The sequence below is a fragment of the Nicotiana sylvestris genome, chromosome 1 (genome assembly GCF_000393655.2).
Source record: "Nicotiana sylvestris chromosome 1, ASM39365v2, whole genome shotgun sequence".
NCBI lineage: Eukaryota > Viridiplantae > Streptophyta > Magnoliopsida > Solanales > Solanaceae > Nicotiana > Nicotiana sylvestris.
In genome coordinates, this window is record NC_091057.1 from 46,887,024 (window position 1) to 46,906,366 (window position 19,343).

At 33.0% G+C, this 19,343-nt stretch overlaps 1 protein-coding gene across 1 annotated transcript; it reads right to left on the minus strand.

Moving 5' to 3' along the window:
- Window positions 1-336: 336 nt before the first annotated feature.
- On the minus strand, window positions 337-11,072 carry LOC104215324 (ISWI chromatin-remodeling complex ATPase CHR17). Its single transcript, XM_009765093.2, has 25 exons — window positions 10,777-11,072; window positions 9,998-10,123; window positions 9,793-9,899; window positions 8,014-8,117; window positions 6,620-6,717; window positions 6,336-6,515; window positions 6,029-6,250; window positions 5,492-5,626; window positions 4,972-5,254; window positions 4,811-4,884; window positions 4,485-4,705; window positions 4,309-4,396; window positions 4,114-4,207; window positions 3,831-4,019; window positions 3,675-3,706; window positions 3,497-3,573; window positions 3,323-3,412; window positions 3,102-3,171; window positions 2,953-3,007; window positions 2,781-2,839; window positions 2,538-2,703; window positions 1,165-1,343; window positions 870-1,085; window positions 696-797; window positions 337-612 (listed from the first exon to the last, which is right to left on the minus strand). The coding sequence occupies exons 1-25, from the start codon at window positions 10,966-10,968 to the stop codon at window positions 595-597; spliced, it is 3,177 nt and encodes a 1,058-aa protein (XP_009763395.1). The 5' UTR covers window positions 10,969-11,072; the 3' UTR covers window positions 337-594.
- Between the last annotated feature and the right edge of the window lie 8,271 nt (window positions 11,073-19,343).

A 19,343-nucleotide genomic window follows, 5' to 3' on the forward strand; every position in this document is an offset into this window, starting at 1 on the left:
TATGAAATGTTATTTACTCATAAAATGAACGAATATGTGAAAAGAGGTGAAAAAATCTAACATAACGGCAACTAACTTCTAATCTGCAGCTTGTCGCCGTAATATTACTTTCCGAACTTTATGTCCCATTTCTTCGAACTTAACAGGATATTGACTTTTGGCTGATCAAGCTTAATTCTCTTGGCATCTCAAAATTCTATTGCTGTTGTTCAGTAAGTTCATTTAACATTTGCCTGTAGGCACCTACTGTTTAATATTGGTAGAACTTATTCTTTTCCAATGAAAATTGCGTACAAATATATACACCATACAAGAGCGGAGTAGCAGACAGGCAAGAACAATGAATTAGTACGTTGATTTTCATTACATAATGTTCAGCCACAGTGATAAGACTAGCCTTAATGGAATTGTATATTTGGATTTTGTACAATGGACTAACACACCATATCTGAATACTCTGATTCTCCTCTGCACCAGACAGAATCGCAATGCCCTCAACATTGCAGCTAGAGAGCATCGGATTGACCAACCTGGTTAAACAAAATACTAGAGGATCTAAACCACAAAAAGAGAAGGCTATCTAAGTTAAGATCATCATTTCTTCCTCTTACCCTGTAAACAGAGGGATTGCGAAAGTTAAGCACAATCTTGAACTCAAACAAAAACAAACACAAAATGACAGCAGAAATATTTACCGAGCTCACATAGTCATCCATTGATGACTGCTTCCGCTTCTTTAAGGTAGGAGAGCTTTCAGTTGCCTGTCTTGCCAAAGTGCGCTTTGTTGGTGTCATGTTCTGTTAAATACAAAAAGCTTTTAGCATCAAATGTAATCTTATGCTGTAAACAGCACTAAGAGGTCCCAGTACCTTTGCAAGCTTCTTTTCTTTGCGTGCCTGCCTCTCCCTCTCATCAAACTCTTGGTTTTCCCTCTCCACCAACCGAATAAGTGCATCACATCTTCTGGCAAGTTCTTGAGTGGTTCGAGACTTCACAAACCAATCAAACCGAAACAAAGGTGATGTGCGGAATGCAGCCTTCAGCTCATCCCAGTTTCCGTAGCCGAGCTTGTGAACCATACATAACTGCAAAATGATCTCCATATACATAAATCCTAAAGACATAAAGTAAAAGATTAAGCACCAAAAGTTTTAGTCCGCTTACCATGAAGCGATCACACTCCTCATTATACAATTTCCCTTTGTTCTGACCATACTGGATCTTCAACTCCAACCATGGATTCTTGTAGCGGTCCAACTTCTTCCCAATTGTTTTCATGATCTCATCCTTCCGCGAAATTCTAGCCTCTCCTCTTTCGATATTCTTTATAATCCTATCATAATCTATACACACACCATCCATTAGAATAACTTGCCTCCAACATCAAATAAAAGCATGCCCCAAATGCTATCTAAAGCAAAAACATTAACCACAAGACAGAACTTTATTCCTTTCCTGCCCGAACATCAAGAGCTTATCCGTCCACTCGTTTTTTGTAATTCTGTAATATCAATTAGCACGACATTGCATGTAACAGATCTAACATACACAAAATGTGTTCCCAATATATATAATACCATTTGGCTGAGCACATATAATAAGATGCCAATGTTGACTTCTATATCACTAGAAATAGAAGAAAATATTAAGCTAATAGTTGAAAAGTATGTTTAATAGCAATTTAACTGTGAATAGTTAGATCTTTTAAAAAAATAACTTTGAATAGTTCAATAATACTGAAATTGTTGAAGTCTGTCAAAGTTGTTTAAATAACACTATTAGCAAAAGTATGTAACATTTTTAATGTGGATAAAGTGTGATTAATCTTCTCTTAGGAGGTTAGAAATCTTTACATGGAACATGAGCGTTACAAGAGCAATCACATAAATAATTAAGTGGTGGTGTATACTGAAGATGAGAACCATATTGCTCCATATTTGTAACTAGATCAATAAAGAACCTTTGGGTTACCATATTTTGCAGCTTATTGCAAGCTTACCATTTATAAAATTTGCGCTAAAACAAGAATATTTGGATTGCCACCATGGAGCGGCTTTTTGCAACAAAAAATGACAGATATTACACAATTTTTAGAGGAAGATGGGGAAATTACACATTTTCTTTTTGCTTTTTGGACTCTAGTTCCTTAGCCTCTCAAACAAAACGGGGATGTACCCTAGACAAAGGAAGAATGGCCAGCACGCAATCCCTTCCCAAATTAAAAGTCAGTTTTTTTCGATAACCAGCATTCCACCCAATACAATATAAACAGTTGCATAGGATCCAAATTACTCATTCAGGCACACTGATTTAATTGACAAAAAACAGTCTACTTTCAAATAGGGTTTCCTCTCTCCTTCCCCATTCTTAGACCATAAAAAGAAAGCAACATGTGCACCAAATGTTTACCACTTAACACTTAAATAGTATTTACCACTCTCGTGTTAACAATTATTTCATATAACAATTGGATGTTCTCTTTGGACCGGAAAGACTAGAGTAATTCTTTCTTTATTTGCAAATTAACTACCACTTACCATTTAACTCTTTGTATCTTTCTTTGAAAACTTTTGCATATCTTTCAACCTCCTCCTCTGTCTTTCCTTCCATTTCAGCAGCAATACTTTTTATGTCATTCCGACCATACTTCTCACATGCCCTGATAAAAGCATTGAAGTCTCTCCTACTCCATGTTGAAAATCCCTACAAGTACAAAATGCCAAATTCTGATACATATAAAAGCTAAATATAACCCCATCATGAGTTAATAAACCACTTACCTCCTCCAACAGTTTCTCCTTTTCTTCCTGTTCCTCAGCAGTTAAAGGCTCTCCAACATCTACAATGCAACAATTGTTAGCACATTTCACAAAGCAAAGTAGACCCTAATGTGTCCCCACATCCAAATTTTAGAGGGAAAAAAATTCCTTTAAAAGGAAAAAGGAATTATACCTTCATGCTCTTCCACTTCTATTGTGTCTTTTAATTGATTCTTCTGGTGCGCTTGCTGAAATGAAACGGAAAATTAAGATACCAAACAAAAAGGCACATACGAAGATGTCAATAAAAGAAATCCTGGGAAATCCCGAGGCATAACCCACCATGAGACAACGCACTTCCTTCTCGTACAGCTCACTTAGTCTCTGGGTATTAAAGAACTGAAAGTCGTGCCTAAGAATGTTAAGATATGTCAATAAACAGAATTTTGGCATAAAGATCAGCAAACTTGCGAAAAGCTGGAACTCAGAGAACTCAGTATTGCTTATGGCACTAGGAAAAATGGGAGGAGTAAAATTAGTACAACTGATTGCAATCAACTTACAACTGAGGCATCCTAGGAATCCTGGGCTCTTTAGGTCTTGCAGGACCACTTTGTCGCATGGTCTGCTTGAAGTATTCGGACTCTGAGTAACTGACAGCAAAGAAGTCATTTAAAATGATGATAAATTAAGCTCTAAATACATCAAAAGGTGAACTTAGCAACTAAAAATCATACTTGCGTTTTCTCTCTCTTTTTGGAGGTTCTATCCAATTTTCACTGGCAATTTTCTTGAAATCCACCTTGTTTTCATCCTTCATCAACAATACATAAACCAGAAAGACGAAAGATAAGCACACTAAAGATGTCTGAAACAAAGAATTGTTAGATAACTAATCAAGTTAAACACCCTTACCTTTTCGTCATCAAAGTCATACAAGTCAGCAGCTGCAAAAAGTAGGCAAATCTTAGTTAAAAAATCCAAATTGTTTAGAACAGCAAAAAAGCACAACCAATTATATAGAGCCAAAAGATACAACCCACAAGCCAAAAAGAAGAGCAGAGTGCATACTGTCATCCATCTTAAACTTGATGGCATCTTCTGTAAACTTCTTCATCTTGGCATCAAGTTCTGCTGTTGCCTCTTCTCCTTTGGCAATGATTCTATCGATATCCTCATCTGTAATAGTACTATCTTTGGAACTGAATACCATTTCAGCACCAAACCGCACCATCTGCAGCAGCTCATCCTTATTAACAGCTGCATGATCGGCCAATAGATGATCAAAATTCAGTATACTCTAACATCTAAAATATAATCAAGAGAAAGCAATAACACAAGAATGAAAGCTTACTCTTTTGTTCAGCCAGCCGTCCCTGCTGGATAACCAATGCATCAAGTGCCAGCTTTTTATAAGCCCTTTCAATCACCTTTTCCTCAATTGTGTACTATTTGAATTAATTGAAATAAGAATGTGTCAACCGTCACTACAGAGACCAAAGTGATGGCATTATTTCAGTATAGTAACACATCTAGAAAGAAAGCAAACCTCAGTGCAGAAACGGAATACTTGGACCTCCTTCTTCTGTCCAATCCTATGGGCACGGTCCTGCGCCTGCAAGTCAACCTGTGGATTCCTGTAATACAATGACAGGAAACCCAATAGACTCAGATATCATCTATTCTCCAGATTCTGAAAACCAGACTTATAAGATCCTCCCTCACCAGTCACTGTCATAAAGAATTACAATATCTGCTGTAGCAAGATTGATACCAAGACCGCCAGCTCTGGTTGACAATAAGAAGCAAAAAATTTCACTCCCTGGACTGTTAAATGCCTCAATAGAAGCATCACGATCTTCTCCACCAGTGTTTCCATCAATCCGACAATATTGGTGACCACGGTACATCAGGTAGTCTTCGAGGATATCCAATAGCCGTGTCATCTAGATCATAATATTGAAGCAAAGGTTCAGCCCGAAAATCTGTACATGAGCTATTTAGAAAAAAGATAGCAGGAATGTCGAGAACAAGAAAGAGAGATAAAAAACCTGTGAAAATATTAAAACCCTAGAGCCACGTTCCTTCAGCTTAGGAAGTAACTTATCTAGAAGAACCATTTTGCCTGCATTGAGAACATGCATTATAAGGAAAAGCTTACAACCAAAAATTGATAAGGTTTTCCTATTCATTTATAGAAATAAAATATTACCAGCATTTTCTATGAGATGCTCTCCTGTTGTATATGGAGGTCCTGGCTCAGCTCCTTGGAAAAGATATGGATGATTACAACATTTTCGGAGCTGCATTGCTATATTAAGAAGACGCTTGCGCTCTCCTCCAGAATTAACAACCTCAAGATCTTTCTGCAACAGAGCCCTATAGTAGTGTTTCTGCATCTGGGACATACCAACCTTAAGAATTGTTTCCTTCTTTGGAGGCAAACCTTTCTCAACATCAGACTTTAGTCTCCGAAGAAGAAATGGACGAAGGACCTGATCATGTAGCAAAAATTGGAAAGTCAGTGGATATACAAGCCCCCCCCCCCCCAAAAAAAAAAATTGTAAACAGTATTTTTCTTAGTGGGATTTAAAAAGTATGGAGATCAAGTCTACTGCAAGCTCTCACACACGTAGTTGATCTATCTTTATGCCCTCAACTAGAACACTGTTTCTTACAACATAGCCGAAACTGCTACTATCAATTATACAAACTACTACTGCCAAATATACCTTATGAAGCTGCTGGACCACCTCCTGCTGGTCATTCTCACCAGATATTTGAAACCACTCATCAAATGTCTCGGCCGAGCTAAAGATCTCAGGCAGCAAAAAGTTCAGAAGTGCCCAGAGCTCATGAAGATTATTCTGTGCAATCGCATAGACCCCCAGCACATCAAGTAATGAGATTAAAGAGATCCATACCAGAGAATAGTACAGTCTAACAAAGTTAAGAGATGAAAAACTAGCATTTCACTGTTGCAAAACCGAAGATAAGGTTTAAATGATAAAAAATTCCGAGAAAAGGTTTAAGAAGCAGTGATATAGGAGAGCTTAATAAAATAACATCTGATATATTAAGAGAAAAAATAGATTAGTTTTCTAAAGAGATGCCCCACATGAATTACAAAAAGGTAACACTATTCCATATCAATTTTAAAGTTCTTGGACAGGTAAATAAGCATTTCAGGATAGGGTCAGGCTAAATTGAGACATGTATAAAAGGACTACTTGCTAAACAAAAAGAAAATCATCAAAGACAAAAATCACCTGAAGCGGTGTCCCTGTGATCAACAGCCTATAATTAGTATTGTAGAGCCTCATGGTCTTGGAAAGAAGAGAATTTTCATTCTTGATTCTATGAGCCTCATCAATGATGATGTAACGCCAACTAAAGCGACGTAAAGCAGATTTCTCTTTGATGGCCATCTCAAAACTTGTGACACACACATCAAACCTCCCAGCAACAAGTAACTCCTCTCGGATGTATCTCTATAAAAGGGAAACATCGGCATAGTCAGGAGAAGTAATAAGATATATACAAAAGGGAAAGAAGGAGAACTCTGTAACTGCTTACCCTTTCTTCGGGGTTTCCAAGGAACTTTACAGCACGCAAAGTAGGACAAAAACGTTTGATTTCATTCATCCAATTGCCAAGCGTGGATTTCGGCGCAACAACCATGTGAGGACCAGTAATGCCTCTAAACTCATGCAGGTACCCCATCAAGGAGATGGTTTGCAAAGTCTTACCAAGACCCTATGCAATTACAGGAATAATTAAATCAAGATGTGTCTCCCAAAAAGCCCGAAGCACAAAATGATAAAGGAATATCCCAAAAAAATTCAAGTGACAACACTGACCATTTCATCAGCAAGTATCCCATTTATGCCATTCTCATATAGCCGTATCATCCAGTTCAAACCAGCAAGTTGATAATCCCTCATCTTTCCTTGAATACCTGATAAACACGCACGTGAACCATTACATCCTTAATGAGGCAAGGAAATGAGAGAATTAAACAAGAAGTTTGTCGGAAATATAAGCATTAATCACAACGGAATTCAAATTTCCACTACTCAATTTGATCTTTTCCACCAGAATGCCCACAAGGTCAAGGCTATCAGACTTTTAGCACTTTCAAGTAAAATGCTAGTAGTGGAAAACCTCAGTAAAGAATATATCGTATTGTGTGAACCACATCATTTGAAGGTCCAAGATGTTGCAGAGCAGACACTCTTATTGAATTATTTTAGATCTGCTACACGCCCCTTCCATGTAGGCCCAATTCTATTCTCCTAGGTCAAAAACATGGAATAGTTTTTGATAAATGGCAGCAGACTCAAACTCGGGACGAACCTCTGCATGCTCCAATACTATATTGAATTGTGTCAACCACCTCATCTAAAAGCTTAAGCTATTCTATAGGGGACACATTTAAGGAGATCCATTGTTCCTAAGCTTCATTTATTCCTCAGCGACTTCATACAAAGTAAAGATTACACAGTTTAAACAAGTGCTGATTAGATACAACCATAGAGAAGGAACTCAAGTTCTTTGAAACTCTGCACACATACTCGTATAACCTAACCGTATTACCCTCAAACATATATAATGCCTTCAATACAGCAAACTAAACTATGGATGTACCTCTAGAACTTAAACCAAGCACATTACATCTAACATAGTAGGAACATTCCCACAATCTAAGTCAACAGTACCTGATATCTAGATTGCTTTAGTTGGTGGTACAGGAATGAGATTGAAATTTACCTAGCCAATAACACAACTTGCAGGCTCTAGGCTTACTAAATTCCCCAGAATAAGACATAAATATTTCTCAATTAGCAGAGAATTCCAAAGATTTACAAATTAACTTCAAATAGGCGAAGTAAAGTTTGAGGAGATTATCTAACCTTATCAAACAAAATGTACTCAAATAGATTATTGAAATCACTTTTCTTACAAGTACTGTTTGTAGGCACGGTTGAAAAAAACATTTTTTTCAACTTGAGTAGGATTTCTATATATATGGCTAAATCATAAAAGAGAAGGATTATAAAGGGAATTACTAAACCAGACATTTTAAATCTCTAGAAAGGAGGGACATATTCGATCAGATAGATCATTAACAATTCCGGTTACATCTGATCTAAGCAATTCTGAGACAGTCCGGTAGAGGTTTCATACTATAAATATACTTGTGCTGAAACATACAGTGTAAAGCAAGAAGCTAAAATACAGGGGAAGTCCTTACAAGAGGGCTGAGCCACTAGCCGTGTATTTCCAAGCCCACCCTCTTCTTCTTTGAGATACTCTTCATCTTCTTCCTCTTCAGTCATCTTTGACGCATGACGACCCCTGAAGAAAAAGTTTAATCAGTGGATTCATACAGAAGACAATCGTACATATATAGAATTTAAGCAGTAAATCACATTAATGAAGCAAGCTTCTCCATATAACACAGCAATTCAACTGGAAGGGATCAGGTTCAATCATGTAATCATCTATAACAATATATAGCAGTCAATTGTAAAATAAGCAAAATACAACCACTATTATTTTTGGGAGTAAGCCTGCCCTAACTGTACTAAGAGTAGAGACAACAATCCCTAGTCACCATTTCAAGAGGAGGTGGCCACTTGAAAACCAAACAAACAAAGTGAATCTCCCTTACCATGTTACTCAAACAGCAAAAATATTTAGGATGTGTTGATTTCAATTTGCCGACTAAACCTACCAAACAAGAATGGATCCATATATGTAAACCTTCTTCCTTTTATCCCATTCTATTTCCTGACCGCTAACACCTTTTTTTTTATAATGTTAACAAGTATATTAAAAATAAACAACACTAGGGCAGTGCCAAGCCATATTTACAAGGAACAAAAACCAGCTATGTCAACCTAGGATTACAGTGCACCTATCAGGTCTACTAAAGATTCTGCCTCCTCAACATAACTTTCTTTACACCAGAAATGAAACAAAAGTAAACACTTCATCTTGATTTTCTGTAAAGAATTGCTTCTGTCTTCAAAAGTTCTTAAATTTCTCTCCTTCCAGACAGTCCACCATATGCACGCAGGAACCAATCGCCACCATTTCTTCTGTCTCACTATATCCCCATTGTAATTCCAACACTTCAACAGTTCACAAGTGTTAGCTGGCATGCTCCATTTAAGGCCCACAATATTAAGAAAGAGCTGCCACAGTTTGTCAGTAAAAGGACAATGAAGAAACAAGTGGCTATTAGTTTCTATAGCTGAACCACATAATAGGCATCTAGAGCATAGCTGAAAACCTTTTCTTCTCAAGTTCTCTTGGGTTAGACAAGCCTTTCTTGCAACTAACCATGAAAAGCATACCACCTTGAACGGTGCCTTTACTTTCCATATATACCTCCAGGGCCATTGTTCTAACTGTTGGTTTGAAGCGGCAATTAGAGTGTATGCGGATTTGACCGTAAAATTCCCACTCCTGCAAAGGTTCCAACAGAGTTTATCTTCAGTTTCTCCAAGACCTTGGAAACGTTCCAAGATATTAAAGAAATCCACAACCCTCTCTAATTCCCAATCATTCAAGGCCCTTCTAAAAGTAACATTCCATCCTTGATGACCCCAGGCATTGTCTAAAGTGGATGTAGGCGATGTTGCAATGCTGAAAAAATTAGGAAAAAAATCTTTGAAAGGACCATGTCCTAACCAGTTATCACTCCGGAAAAGTGTTTTCCTTCCATTACCCACCTTTATGGATGTATTATCAGCCAGAGTATTCCAGTGAAGTCTGATTGACTTCCATACCCCAACCCCATGTGAACTATTAACAATGTTAGAGCACCATAGTCCATTTTGTCCATACTTGGCACGGATGACCTTTCTCCACAAAGCATTAACCTCCTGACCGCTAACACCTAAAAAGGTGCACGGCTCAAAAATACCTGAATCCCAAATCTACTAACAGGTCTCTAGAATCACACTGACAGCTTTCAAACTAAAGTCCCTGCATATAAAAAATACAAAAACCGCATTACACGTACCTTCCTTTTGCCTTCTTTTCTGGAGTAGACTGGTCAGTTTTTGCAAAATGTGCAAACAACTCTGTTTGCTCCAAAAGATACTTCAGACGCCCCTTTCCCTTGTTATTCTGCCAAAGATAAAATTTCCATAAGGCACATCTTCACAAGAAACTAATTGAAAAGAGCAGAACCCATGATCTCTCAGCAATTGGTCTAAGTAAGATACCATATCAGCTTCTATGGCAGCATTCTGTGCATCCAACATATCCTGTATCTTTTGCTTCTTACGCCTCTGCATCTCTTTTAACCTCGCTTTTTCACGCTTTGAGATCTCATTAGCTGCAGCATCTTCCTACAGGTGGCGTAGCAAAACAAACTTAAGATAACTCTCATAAAGCTACATTAAATCACCTAAAAGTCATCATCACTTTAGCTTCACAGATACTACAAATTGAATAATTCATATTGATGAGCTATTTCAACACGTTTTATCAGGGACAAGATCTTCTGTTTCTTTGATGAAATGTTCTTTCCTTTTCCTTTATGCCATCAGAAATTCACTTGAAATATTAACTCTAAACTAGAAAGTCTATGATGTTTGCTAACTTGGGGAATAGTTACTGGGCCTTAATTCGTAACAATGACCAGAGCTTCTAAATTCACATTTGCATTCCTTTCTGCCATTTCAACACCACCTCAAATTTCACATATCCATTCATTAGCACATTATTATCGGGCATTACTTAATAATAATGAGCTAAAAACAGTAACAACAGCTCTATTGCAATGGTTGCATATTCACATTCCTTTCTAATGCTTTGAAGCTTTACTTAAAATATCCACTCAGTAACACATCATTATTCGTCAGTAACACAACATTATTCCTCGTCTATTTCAGCAAAAACACCAAACCGAAGAAGAATTCTAATGTAAACTTAGATCTGCAAAATAACAGTTCCAAAAAAAAAAATACCAAAGCCTAAAGAGAACGGCCAATAAACGCACCTCGTCATCGTCGTCGGCTCTGTTGGATGCAGGAGCATCGTCGTCTTCTTCATAGTCATCGGCGGACCTAGCAACGGCTTCAAGCTCCTCCTCGTCTTCTTCATAGTTGACTTGATCGTTGACTTGCTCCTCCTCGGAACCGTCCGAAAATGGCTCCTCCGACGAGGATTTCGCTCTCGAGTTTTTCGCCATCTGCTCCGATTTCAAAACGCGAGTTTGAGGGTTTTCTCTGCTGGAGGAAAACACCTTAAGAGGAAAGTAAGTGGTACTATAGTATGGACCGACTCGAAAACGGTCTAATACGTTTTCAGTATTTATAGTGAACCCGCTTAGACCAACAAAATTGGAACCTTTTCAGAATATTTATATTTTCTTTTGTGAAGCGACCTTCCCGCCACTTATTGGTGAAATGTGATTTCCCGCCTTTGGACTGGGGTCCGGTATTTGTTTGGGCCGAGTCACCTGATTTGGGTTGGATCACAACCTCTTTTGGGCCTATTGACTATTGTGCTCAAGCCCTTTATTAAAAATTTATAACGAGTGTAATTTGTATCTATATCTATATCTATATCTATTTATCTATACTATATTAAAAGCACGAAGGCTCTTAACGAAATGTCATTCGCCTTTTTTATCCTTTAAAAAGAGAGTTCATACTGGACAAGATAGTCATTTGAGTATTTTAATAATATTTATGACTTTAAAATCAAATCAAATTTTTCCTAAATTTTTGGACTTAAAAACAATTAAGATTTTATATTATACAAAGTTTCCTTACTTAACATAACTCTAAACTAATACGTTTTCTTTGCTTGATTTATTAATGAATCTTAATAAAATCCTACTATAGGTTAGAAAACCATCAATAAAAGAATTCTAAGAATGAAAGAAAAGTTGAGTTCTGCCACAACTCATAAATCTATTGCTTATCAGATTAGACTCTCAATTATGTTGCTTTACCAACTTTAACCAGGTCTGATTCTCCACTTAATATCAAACTAACTTGGGATATTTGACATTTTAGTTTATAAATTTGATTATGCATTCTTTGTTTGTTGCGATTCATGTGGATTTTCAAGGATTTATGTTACCTATTGGTATACCTCATGGTTTTAGTGGATCTATGTTTTTATAATTTTTTTATGTTTCTATATTCTTGAGAGCTCAATCGCGCTTTGTGTGTCATTGCTTTGAAAGAAAAATGTATTAGTATGTTTCTTACTTGCGTACAACTTTAGTTGGTAGTTGGTACTACTTTAATGTTAGGGATATGTAGTTATGCACCACTTTTAGTTTTTGATAATTTTTATATCCATAGATTGTATGTTAGTACATTCCGTCGTGTCACTCTAACGACACTTCATGTAGAATCATAATTCCAATATATGCATTAAGTGAGTGTTAATTTGTACCTAGGAAAAGAAACGAAACTGAAAATCATTCAACCTTAATTCTACTCACATAGAAAAAGTTATCCTAGATCTCTATGTACAAAGATTTAAAAATTAAGAAGAACTCATGTTGAATAATCATTATGCAAGACGCAATCCCAAAAATTTTACTGTAAGAGTTTTAACTTATATTGTAAGTGTAATATTCATCTTTAAGTTTTATAGCAGATTATAGATCTTACTTTTTTTGGTAGTTGCGGTGAGATTCTGTATAATAATTATACCTATGGTAAGCTTATAGGAGTTTGTACACAAGAAGGATTGAAATTGTGTAATGAGCTAAGGCTTTCTAGACAGCTTAAGATTGATAAGCTTAAAGAAAAATCCATTATAGATCTTACTTTTTTTTATGAATGATTATTTGTAGATTTTTGTTGGATGACCTAATAGTATAAATATATTTTCTAAACTATTGGTATATTCAAGTTATACTCGTGTTCAACTAAAATTATTTTATCTCCAATTTAGTTATATGATATTGCCGTTTTTTTTTTTTTGGAAATTTGTGATTCCTTTCCGACATGCTTCTGGTCAGCTTTATTAGTTGAATATTATCTATTTGATGCTTTCTTACATTGTTTGTTAGAGAAAACATATAACAGAGATGAAATAAATAAGAGCCATTTCTAATGTGCGGAATAACTTTTAAGATCTCATTCATTGTTCGTCTAATAACCACTAGCATTAAATTAGGCTAATGCTGCTAGAAGTATATTTATATGTGAAAGATTAATAATCTCTCAAATTTCATATTGATGTGTTTATTCGCTTATCCTCATGTTTATTATTCGAGCTAATTGATAATTTTTTGGCAACTCTTTTTGATAAGTTGTACGCAAAAATTTTTAAGGTATATTAAAAATGTGGCCATGATAAAATAATGTAAATGTTGTTGTCATGATAAAATAATGTAAATGTTGTTGTCATGATAAAATACGTAAACAATAGAAAGGAAAGGAACCCGTAAACTAAATTAATATATTGGTCATGTGTTGTCCACAAGCAATCTGAGTTGAAGTGCTAGGTCGATATTACATTGATGTTTCACACCATGTTCTATTTTCAACAGTAATTGATCACATACTTAATTAAATTATTTTTTTCAAATAAATGATCTTAGAATGTATGTGGTGTAAATTTTATTTCGCTATATAAGTTTCATAATTGTAACATCGATTTATTTTGTTAATATTATCTAATGATAATATTTGAATTCAATATAAAGTTTACTTGATTATGGTAAGCCTTACGGTCTTACCGTAATCATACGAACATATTTAGCTTTTTGTTGAGCTAAAACATACTTGGTTCGTTATAACTAAAGCTAAAGTCTACATATTAGAACAAATTTATAAAAGCTAATCTTAGTTAATTCTAAAGTCTTGCATATTAGGATTTTATGTATAGTTCAAATAATGAAAGATCTAATAAAAAGATTATAGTTGACATACAAATTTAAATACTAAAAAAATAGTTAAATGATAATTTTGTCCAGTATAAAATATATTTTTAACAGGTAAAAAAAATTTGTCAGTATCTTAATTTTGGGCGTTCGGTGAAAAAATAAGAAAGATTTGTCGGTTAGTTGATCCTATTTTATATCTTCTATAATTAACATATGAATATATAGTTTTTCAAGAAAAAAAAAAAACCTCAATCTTCAAGGATATGTGTACTAATAATAAAAAGGAGCATGATAACCTCAGAAATTAAGTAATAAAATTATAAAACTAAAATAAATTTTAAGTTAAATATATTGATTAAGACAATTGATCGACTTATGCAAGGATAATTTTCTTACATTATTGAGTTACCTAAATAGGATCAACAATCATCATTTTAAAAAATTTAAATTTTTTCGTTAACTTCTACCTTATACATATCTCAGACACAAATTTTAAATATAACATTTATGTGATATTTTAAAAATTTAACTTATTAAGATAAGGTACACGCGTTAGGATACACGCGCAACGCGCGTACCCTGAAACTAGTATTATATTAAAAGCACAAAGGCCTTTAGCGAAATGTCATTCGCCTTTTTTACCCTTTAAAATAAAGTTTACATTGTACAAAATCGTCATTTTAGTCATTTTCCTAATATTTAGGACATGAAAATTAATGTATGGTTGACTTATAAATCTTTCCTTATTTAGTTGTGTAAAAAGTCCTAATTTATAAAATTTAAAAATCAGTTTATATTTATATTATAGAATTTGTTTTCTTTTAGAGTATGTAACAAAACTATAAATAAATACAACCAGTTTCACGAATAAACGATCAAATGGTCTCAATTTAAAACACTTGAGCATATGAATGTTGATCTATCGAAGAATGCTTTCAATTGTAAGCCTAATATATTTCCATGTTATAGTTAAACTACTTTTCTACTAAAACAATATTTTTCCATTTATCAACCTTTTAGTATAATATTTAAAAACTACACTCAATAAATACAATAATTAAATAAGAAAACATTTAAGAATATAAGAGAGAAAAGTAGTTGATAAGAGTCAAAAACACTAATAATTATACAAACACAAATATCTAAAAATAAATTATATTTTTTATCTTTTAAAAATATATCAAAAGCACGACGTCCTTTGGCGAAATGTCGTTCATCCGTTTACCTTAAAAAAATTACTGAAAATAGTTATTTAGTTATTTTCATAATATATAGGAATTTGAAATCAACTAAAGTTTTCATTATTAACTCTTTCTTTATTAAAACCAAGAAATATTAATATTTAAACTTTTAAAATCAATTAAAATTTACTTTAGATTGAATGGGTAAATAACTAAACGCAAGAATTTGTCTATATTATTGTTGAGTTATAAGTTAGAAACCCGAAATGCTGGGTTAAAAAGGAGTGTATGCCTCCTTTTAAGAGCTCTAATATCTATTTCTTTTATTTTTAACAGTACCTTATATTTTATAAATTCATTGATCTACAATACAAGGCAAAAAAGGTCTAAAAGATTTCAAAACAAAATATCTTTATTTGAGAAGTAAAAATGAATATTAACACTAATTTTAATAATTTTTATAATAAATTAAATTACTAGAGAAAAATTAGTCATTAATTATTTTTCTAATATTTAGGACATAAAAATTAATTAAAATTTTAGTTATTAAAGTTTTCTTTATTTGGACTAGATATGAAATCGTAGTATTTAAAACTTTAGAGCAATTAAAATTTTACCATGTATAAAATATTTTTTTTACTTGAACTATCTAAATATAGGTTTAAGTTAAAGAAGGAATTCTTTTAGGGCATAATTTTGTTTTTTCATTGAAGGGTCCTTTAAAAGCTCCTTCAATTGATTCTTCTTCTTCTCACTAAGCCAATATTTTTGGGTGTTCATAACCCAAACTTCAAGCATATGTTAGGTAAGTTTTTACTTTTTATGCCACTTTACCCTTTATTTACATTAAAAGTCATTCCCTAAGTAGTTTATTAGCATAACTGTAATGTAAATGTTCTAATATTTACGTTGTACATGCTTCTATGTTTATAACCAAACAAGTCAATATAATTTTTAAGTCTTAAAGTATTATTCTACTACTGTTTAAAAAGGGCATGGATCTGATTTCTATCATGATGTTAACCAAAAATTTACTCGCGATGTTCAGGTATAAACTATGTAACATAATTATAATTTCTTACCAAAAAATTATTAGAAATTTAAGAGTACAATATTCTTCTAATTGCCTTCACAATAAATCACAACTGAAGCATACAATTCCGTCTAGCAGCTAAGCAATAAACATAACCAATAATTATGAGTTTATGATTTCATAACAAAGCAATACTCTTTACAAAAAAGACACAAGAGATTGTTATAGGATCAATATTCATCATCTTTAGAAATTTATATTTTTACTTATAATTTTTATTTTATGATTGCATCATATTCTTTAATAATATTTATGTAATTTTCCACAAAATCAGTACCTATTAATCTCCATCGCTCTTCATGTTCTTTTAAGTTGTTGCACGCAATCTAAAATGCTACCCAAGCCTCTGCAGTCTGAAAATATTGGTTTGGCTGATTAAGTCCTTGCATTATCTCTAATTCGGATGATAAATTTGTCATTTCTCAATATGAGTTTGTCTTCTTTTATTACGTGTGAAAGATGCTTTTCTTGTCCTTCATATTATTTTTTGTTGTTTAGATCCTCTGTTCACCAGCAAATTCGGACAATTTTAATAGCGTCATAGTTTCGGACAATTTTAATAGCGTCATAGTTAATGTGTATGCACCGCCGACCCCTAAAACTTTTGCTTCTTCATATAGCAAACATATTTGATCAATTTTTCTACAATGACTTTAAATTGGTGTCGTAATAGCATTAATACTTGCATTACTTTTAAGTTGTGTGACTAATATATTTATTGTTTTCTATGTATTTGCCTAAAATTCTACGCCATAATTCAGTTTATGTGAGAACATTACTATTTAGGAAGTCTACAAGGTTGATCTTTTGACCATATTCTTCTTAGATATTTTATAAGTATTTTGAATTATAAATTATTATGACTTATAATATTTTTTAATGTAATTTTTAAATATGTAAATTTTACTTTCAAAAACTTGAATAATTTGTATCTAATCTCACGATCAATGTTAAGAAATTTTGCTAAGCAACAACAAGAAAGAGGAGAAAAAATAGAGTTTAGAGGAGAAAAATGACATAGGGAGAAAAAGGTTGGAAAGAAAAAATATTAGAGGATAGAGAAGTAATGCACCTGACTTTTATGGAATATGAGACTATTTATAGAATTAAAACTTGAGAGGAAGATTAAGGATAAAAAAAGAAGTGAAGAAAAAGAGCCTGAAAGAAAGTATTTGAAAAATAATAAAGGATGGGGGAAAATTACATAACTAATGGATGAACATTGCAACTTGGATTGGCACTTATTTAATTTATTTATTTATTGTTTCTTTTCTTTACTTTTTTTTTTAGTTTTTCTTTAATTTGAGAAGAGAATTTTAGGAAAGTTGAAATCTCACTATCTGATGAAATTAAAAGAAATCAAATACTCCTATATTTATGTATCCAAAATACAATTTAAATAAGAAAATAGTGTATTAAAAACCAAGTAAATACACATTATATAGTTTTCTGTTCGAAAAGTACTATAATAAAAGTTGCAATCATTTATGCTCTAATTCTAACGGAAATAATTATATTTGTTATCTCATGAAAATAACTAAATTTCATATCTCTATATACAAAAAAACTTAACATATTCTATTTCGTCATAATTAGGTTTAGTGATCCTTTTTCAATTTCAGTAGTTCATAATATAATAGTATTACTTTTTTCATTTCAAAATCCTAGCAGCCACTCTACCATTGACTCTCCTTCTTCTCCATCGTACCCAAAAGCTTCATAGTCACCTCTCCACCATGAACCTCCACCTCTGCACAACAGTCAGCTGACTGTTGCCCTTCAACAACTCCGCCACACCCCTAAAAGGAGCACTTCTTCGCCAATGTCGCGTTGTAGTTGTCATGGTTTGCTTCGCATCCAAAACAACCTGCGTCTTCATCCCTTTTTTCTCCACCATGGTGTGCTTACAATGCAGTATGATACAAAGAGTAGTTGTTGAAGAAGAAAGAAGGAGTTGTAGCCTCCGTTCACAGGGATTTTCAAGTTCCTGAAACCAGATGCGTTTCTATGTCTCTAAATGTCATTTTTATTAATATGTCAATTTGTTGGATCCAACTTTTTGCATTTTCCTGTGATTTGATTTTGCATCTAAAAATAGTACAACTTAAAATTGTATATACCATCAAACCATGAAAGCTTATCACATATATACCATTAACATATCTTTGTTAGATATACACAGAAAAACAAAAAAAACGTAAATATACGTAATACCATCATTATACCATTTGTATAATAATGATACATACTTTAACTGAAGCAAGATATCATTTAAGATTTTTTTAATTATACCAAACGTGTAAATAATCTATAATGTACATTATACCACAAATATACCTTATATATTTCCACTATATATGTGTATTTTATATTTTTCAGAATATAAGGGTGTTTACGATAAATATACATGATTTATTTTAATATTATACCATATTATTAATTATACATGATTTATATTTGTATGCATATACTTTTTCGTTGAAATAAGAAGGGAGATTTTGAAATATTAATATTCAAAAATTAACTTATAATATACGAGTATTTTAAACAATTTAAGAAGTGAAAATAATGAAATCTTGAATGAAAGAACAAGATACATTGAAAATAGAATAATATTATATAATATACATATACTAGTATTATATGATGTGTATAATATTAATATACAAGGAATGCATATACTAATTTTACATATACACGTTTTATATGATGTATGCGTATATATACAAAATAAATATACGGGAAAAAAAGAATTGGAAATTTTAAAATCTATAAGTAATGTTAAATTAACGTTTTATTGAAATAAATGAACAACATTATATAAGTTAAATAACTATTAGTGGGGTATAACTTAAAAATTAATAACAATATTATTAAAGAGAACACGTTGGGTGAATGTATATTTTAATTCAAGAAGAGTAGCCATCACTTTCTTATTGTAGTAATTCATGAAAGTTCAGTAATTCATTTGTGGATTCGTAGGATTTGTGCATCATTAATTAGTATGCCTATTTCAGACGCGAAATTTGAAAGAGTGTTTAGTTTTGGATGAAAGTCATCATCTTTCCTTTTATTTTTGCTTGAATTTAAGAATTATTAACTACCATCTCTATTTTAACGGGACTAAGTGCTTGGTAATATAATTATTTAATTGCCATGTATGTAAAATTAAGTTTTTGAATTTTTTCTCAACTATTGCCGATTTATATTTTCCCCCCAAATATAAAAGAGTGAAATAACCCATATCATAATTGACCACCAAAAAGAAGCCAGAAGTAAACAAAACAAGACAAACTATCGAAAAGAGGAATAGTGGAAAGGGAGATAATATTGTGATAGGTACTATATGATGACATTTTTAAATTTTTAGTAATTATTTAGAAGTAATATACCATAATTAACAAAAGGGTGAAGATTGACACATTACGAGCGGTGGA

Excerpts from the sequence above, each read along its gene's own strand:
- LOC104215324 (XM_009765093.2), bottom strand. The coding sequence starts at position 10,968 with ATGGCGAAAAACTCGAGAGCGAAATCCTCGTCGGAGGAGCCATTTTCG. Across the intron at positions 6,718-8,013 it reads GCTAGTGGCTCAGCCCTCTT|GTATTCAAGGAAAGATGAGG; the intron begins GTAAGGACTTCC and ends CGTGTTTATCAG. Across the intron at positions 3,413-3,496 it reads AAAAGAGAGAGAAAACGCAA|TTACTCAGAGTCCGAATACT; the intron begins GTATGATTTTTA and ends CTTTGCTGTCAG.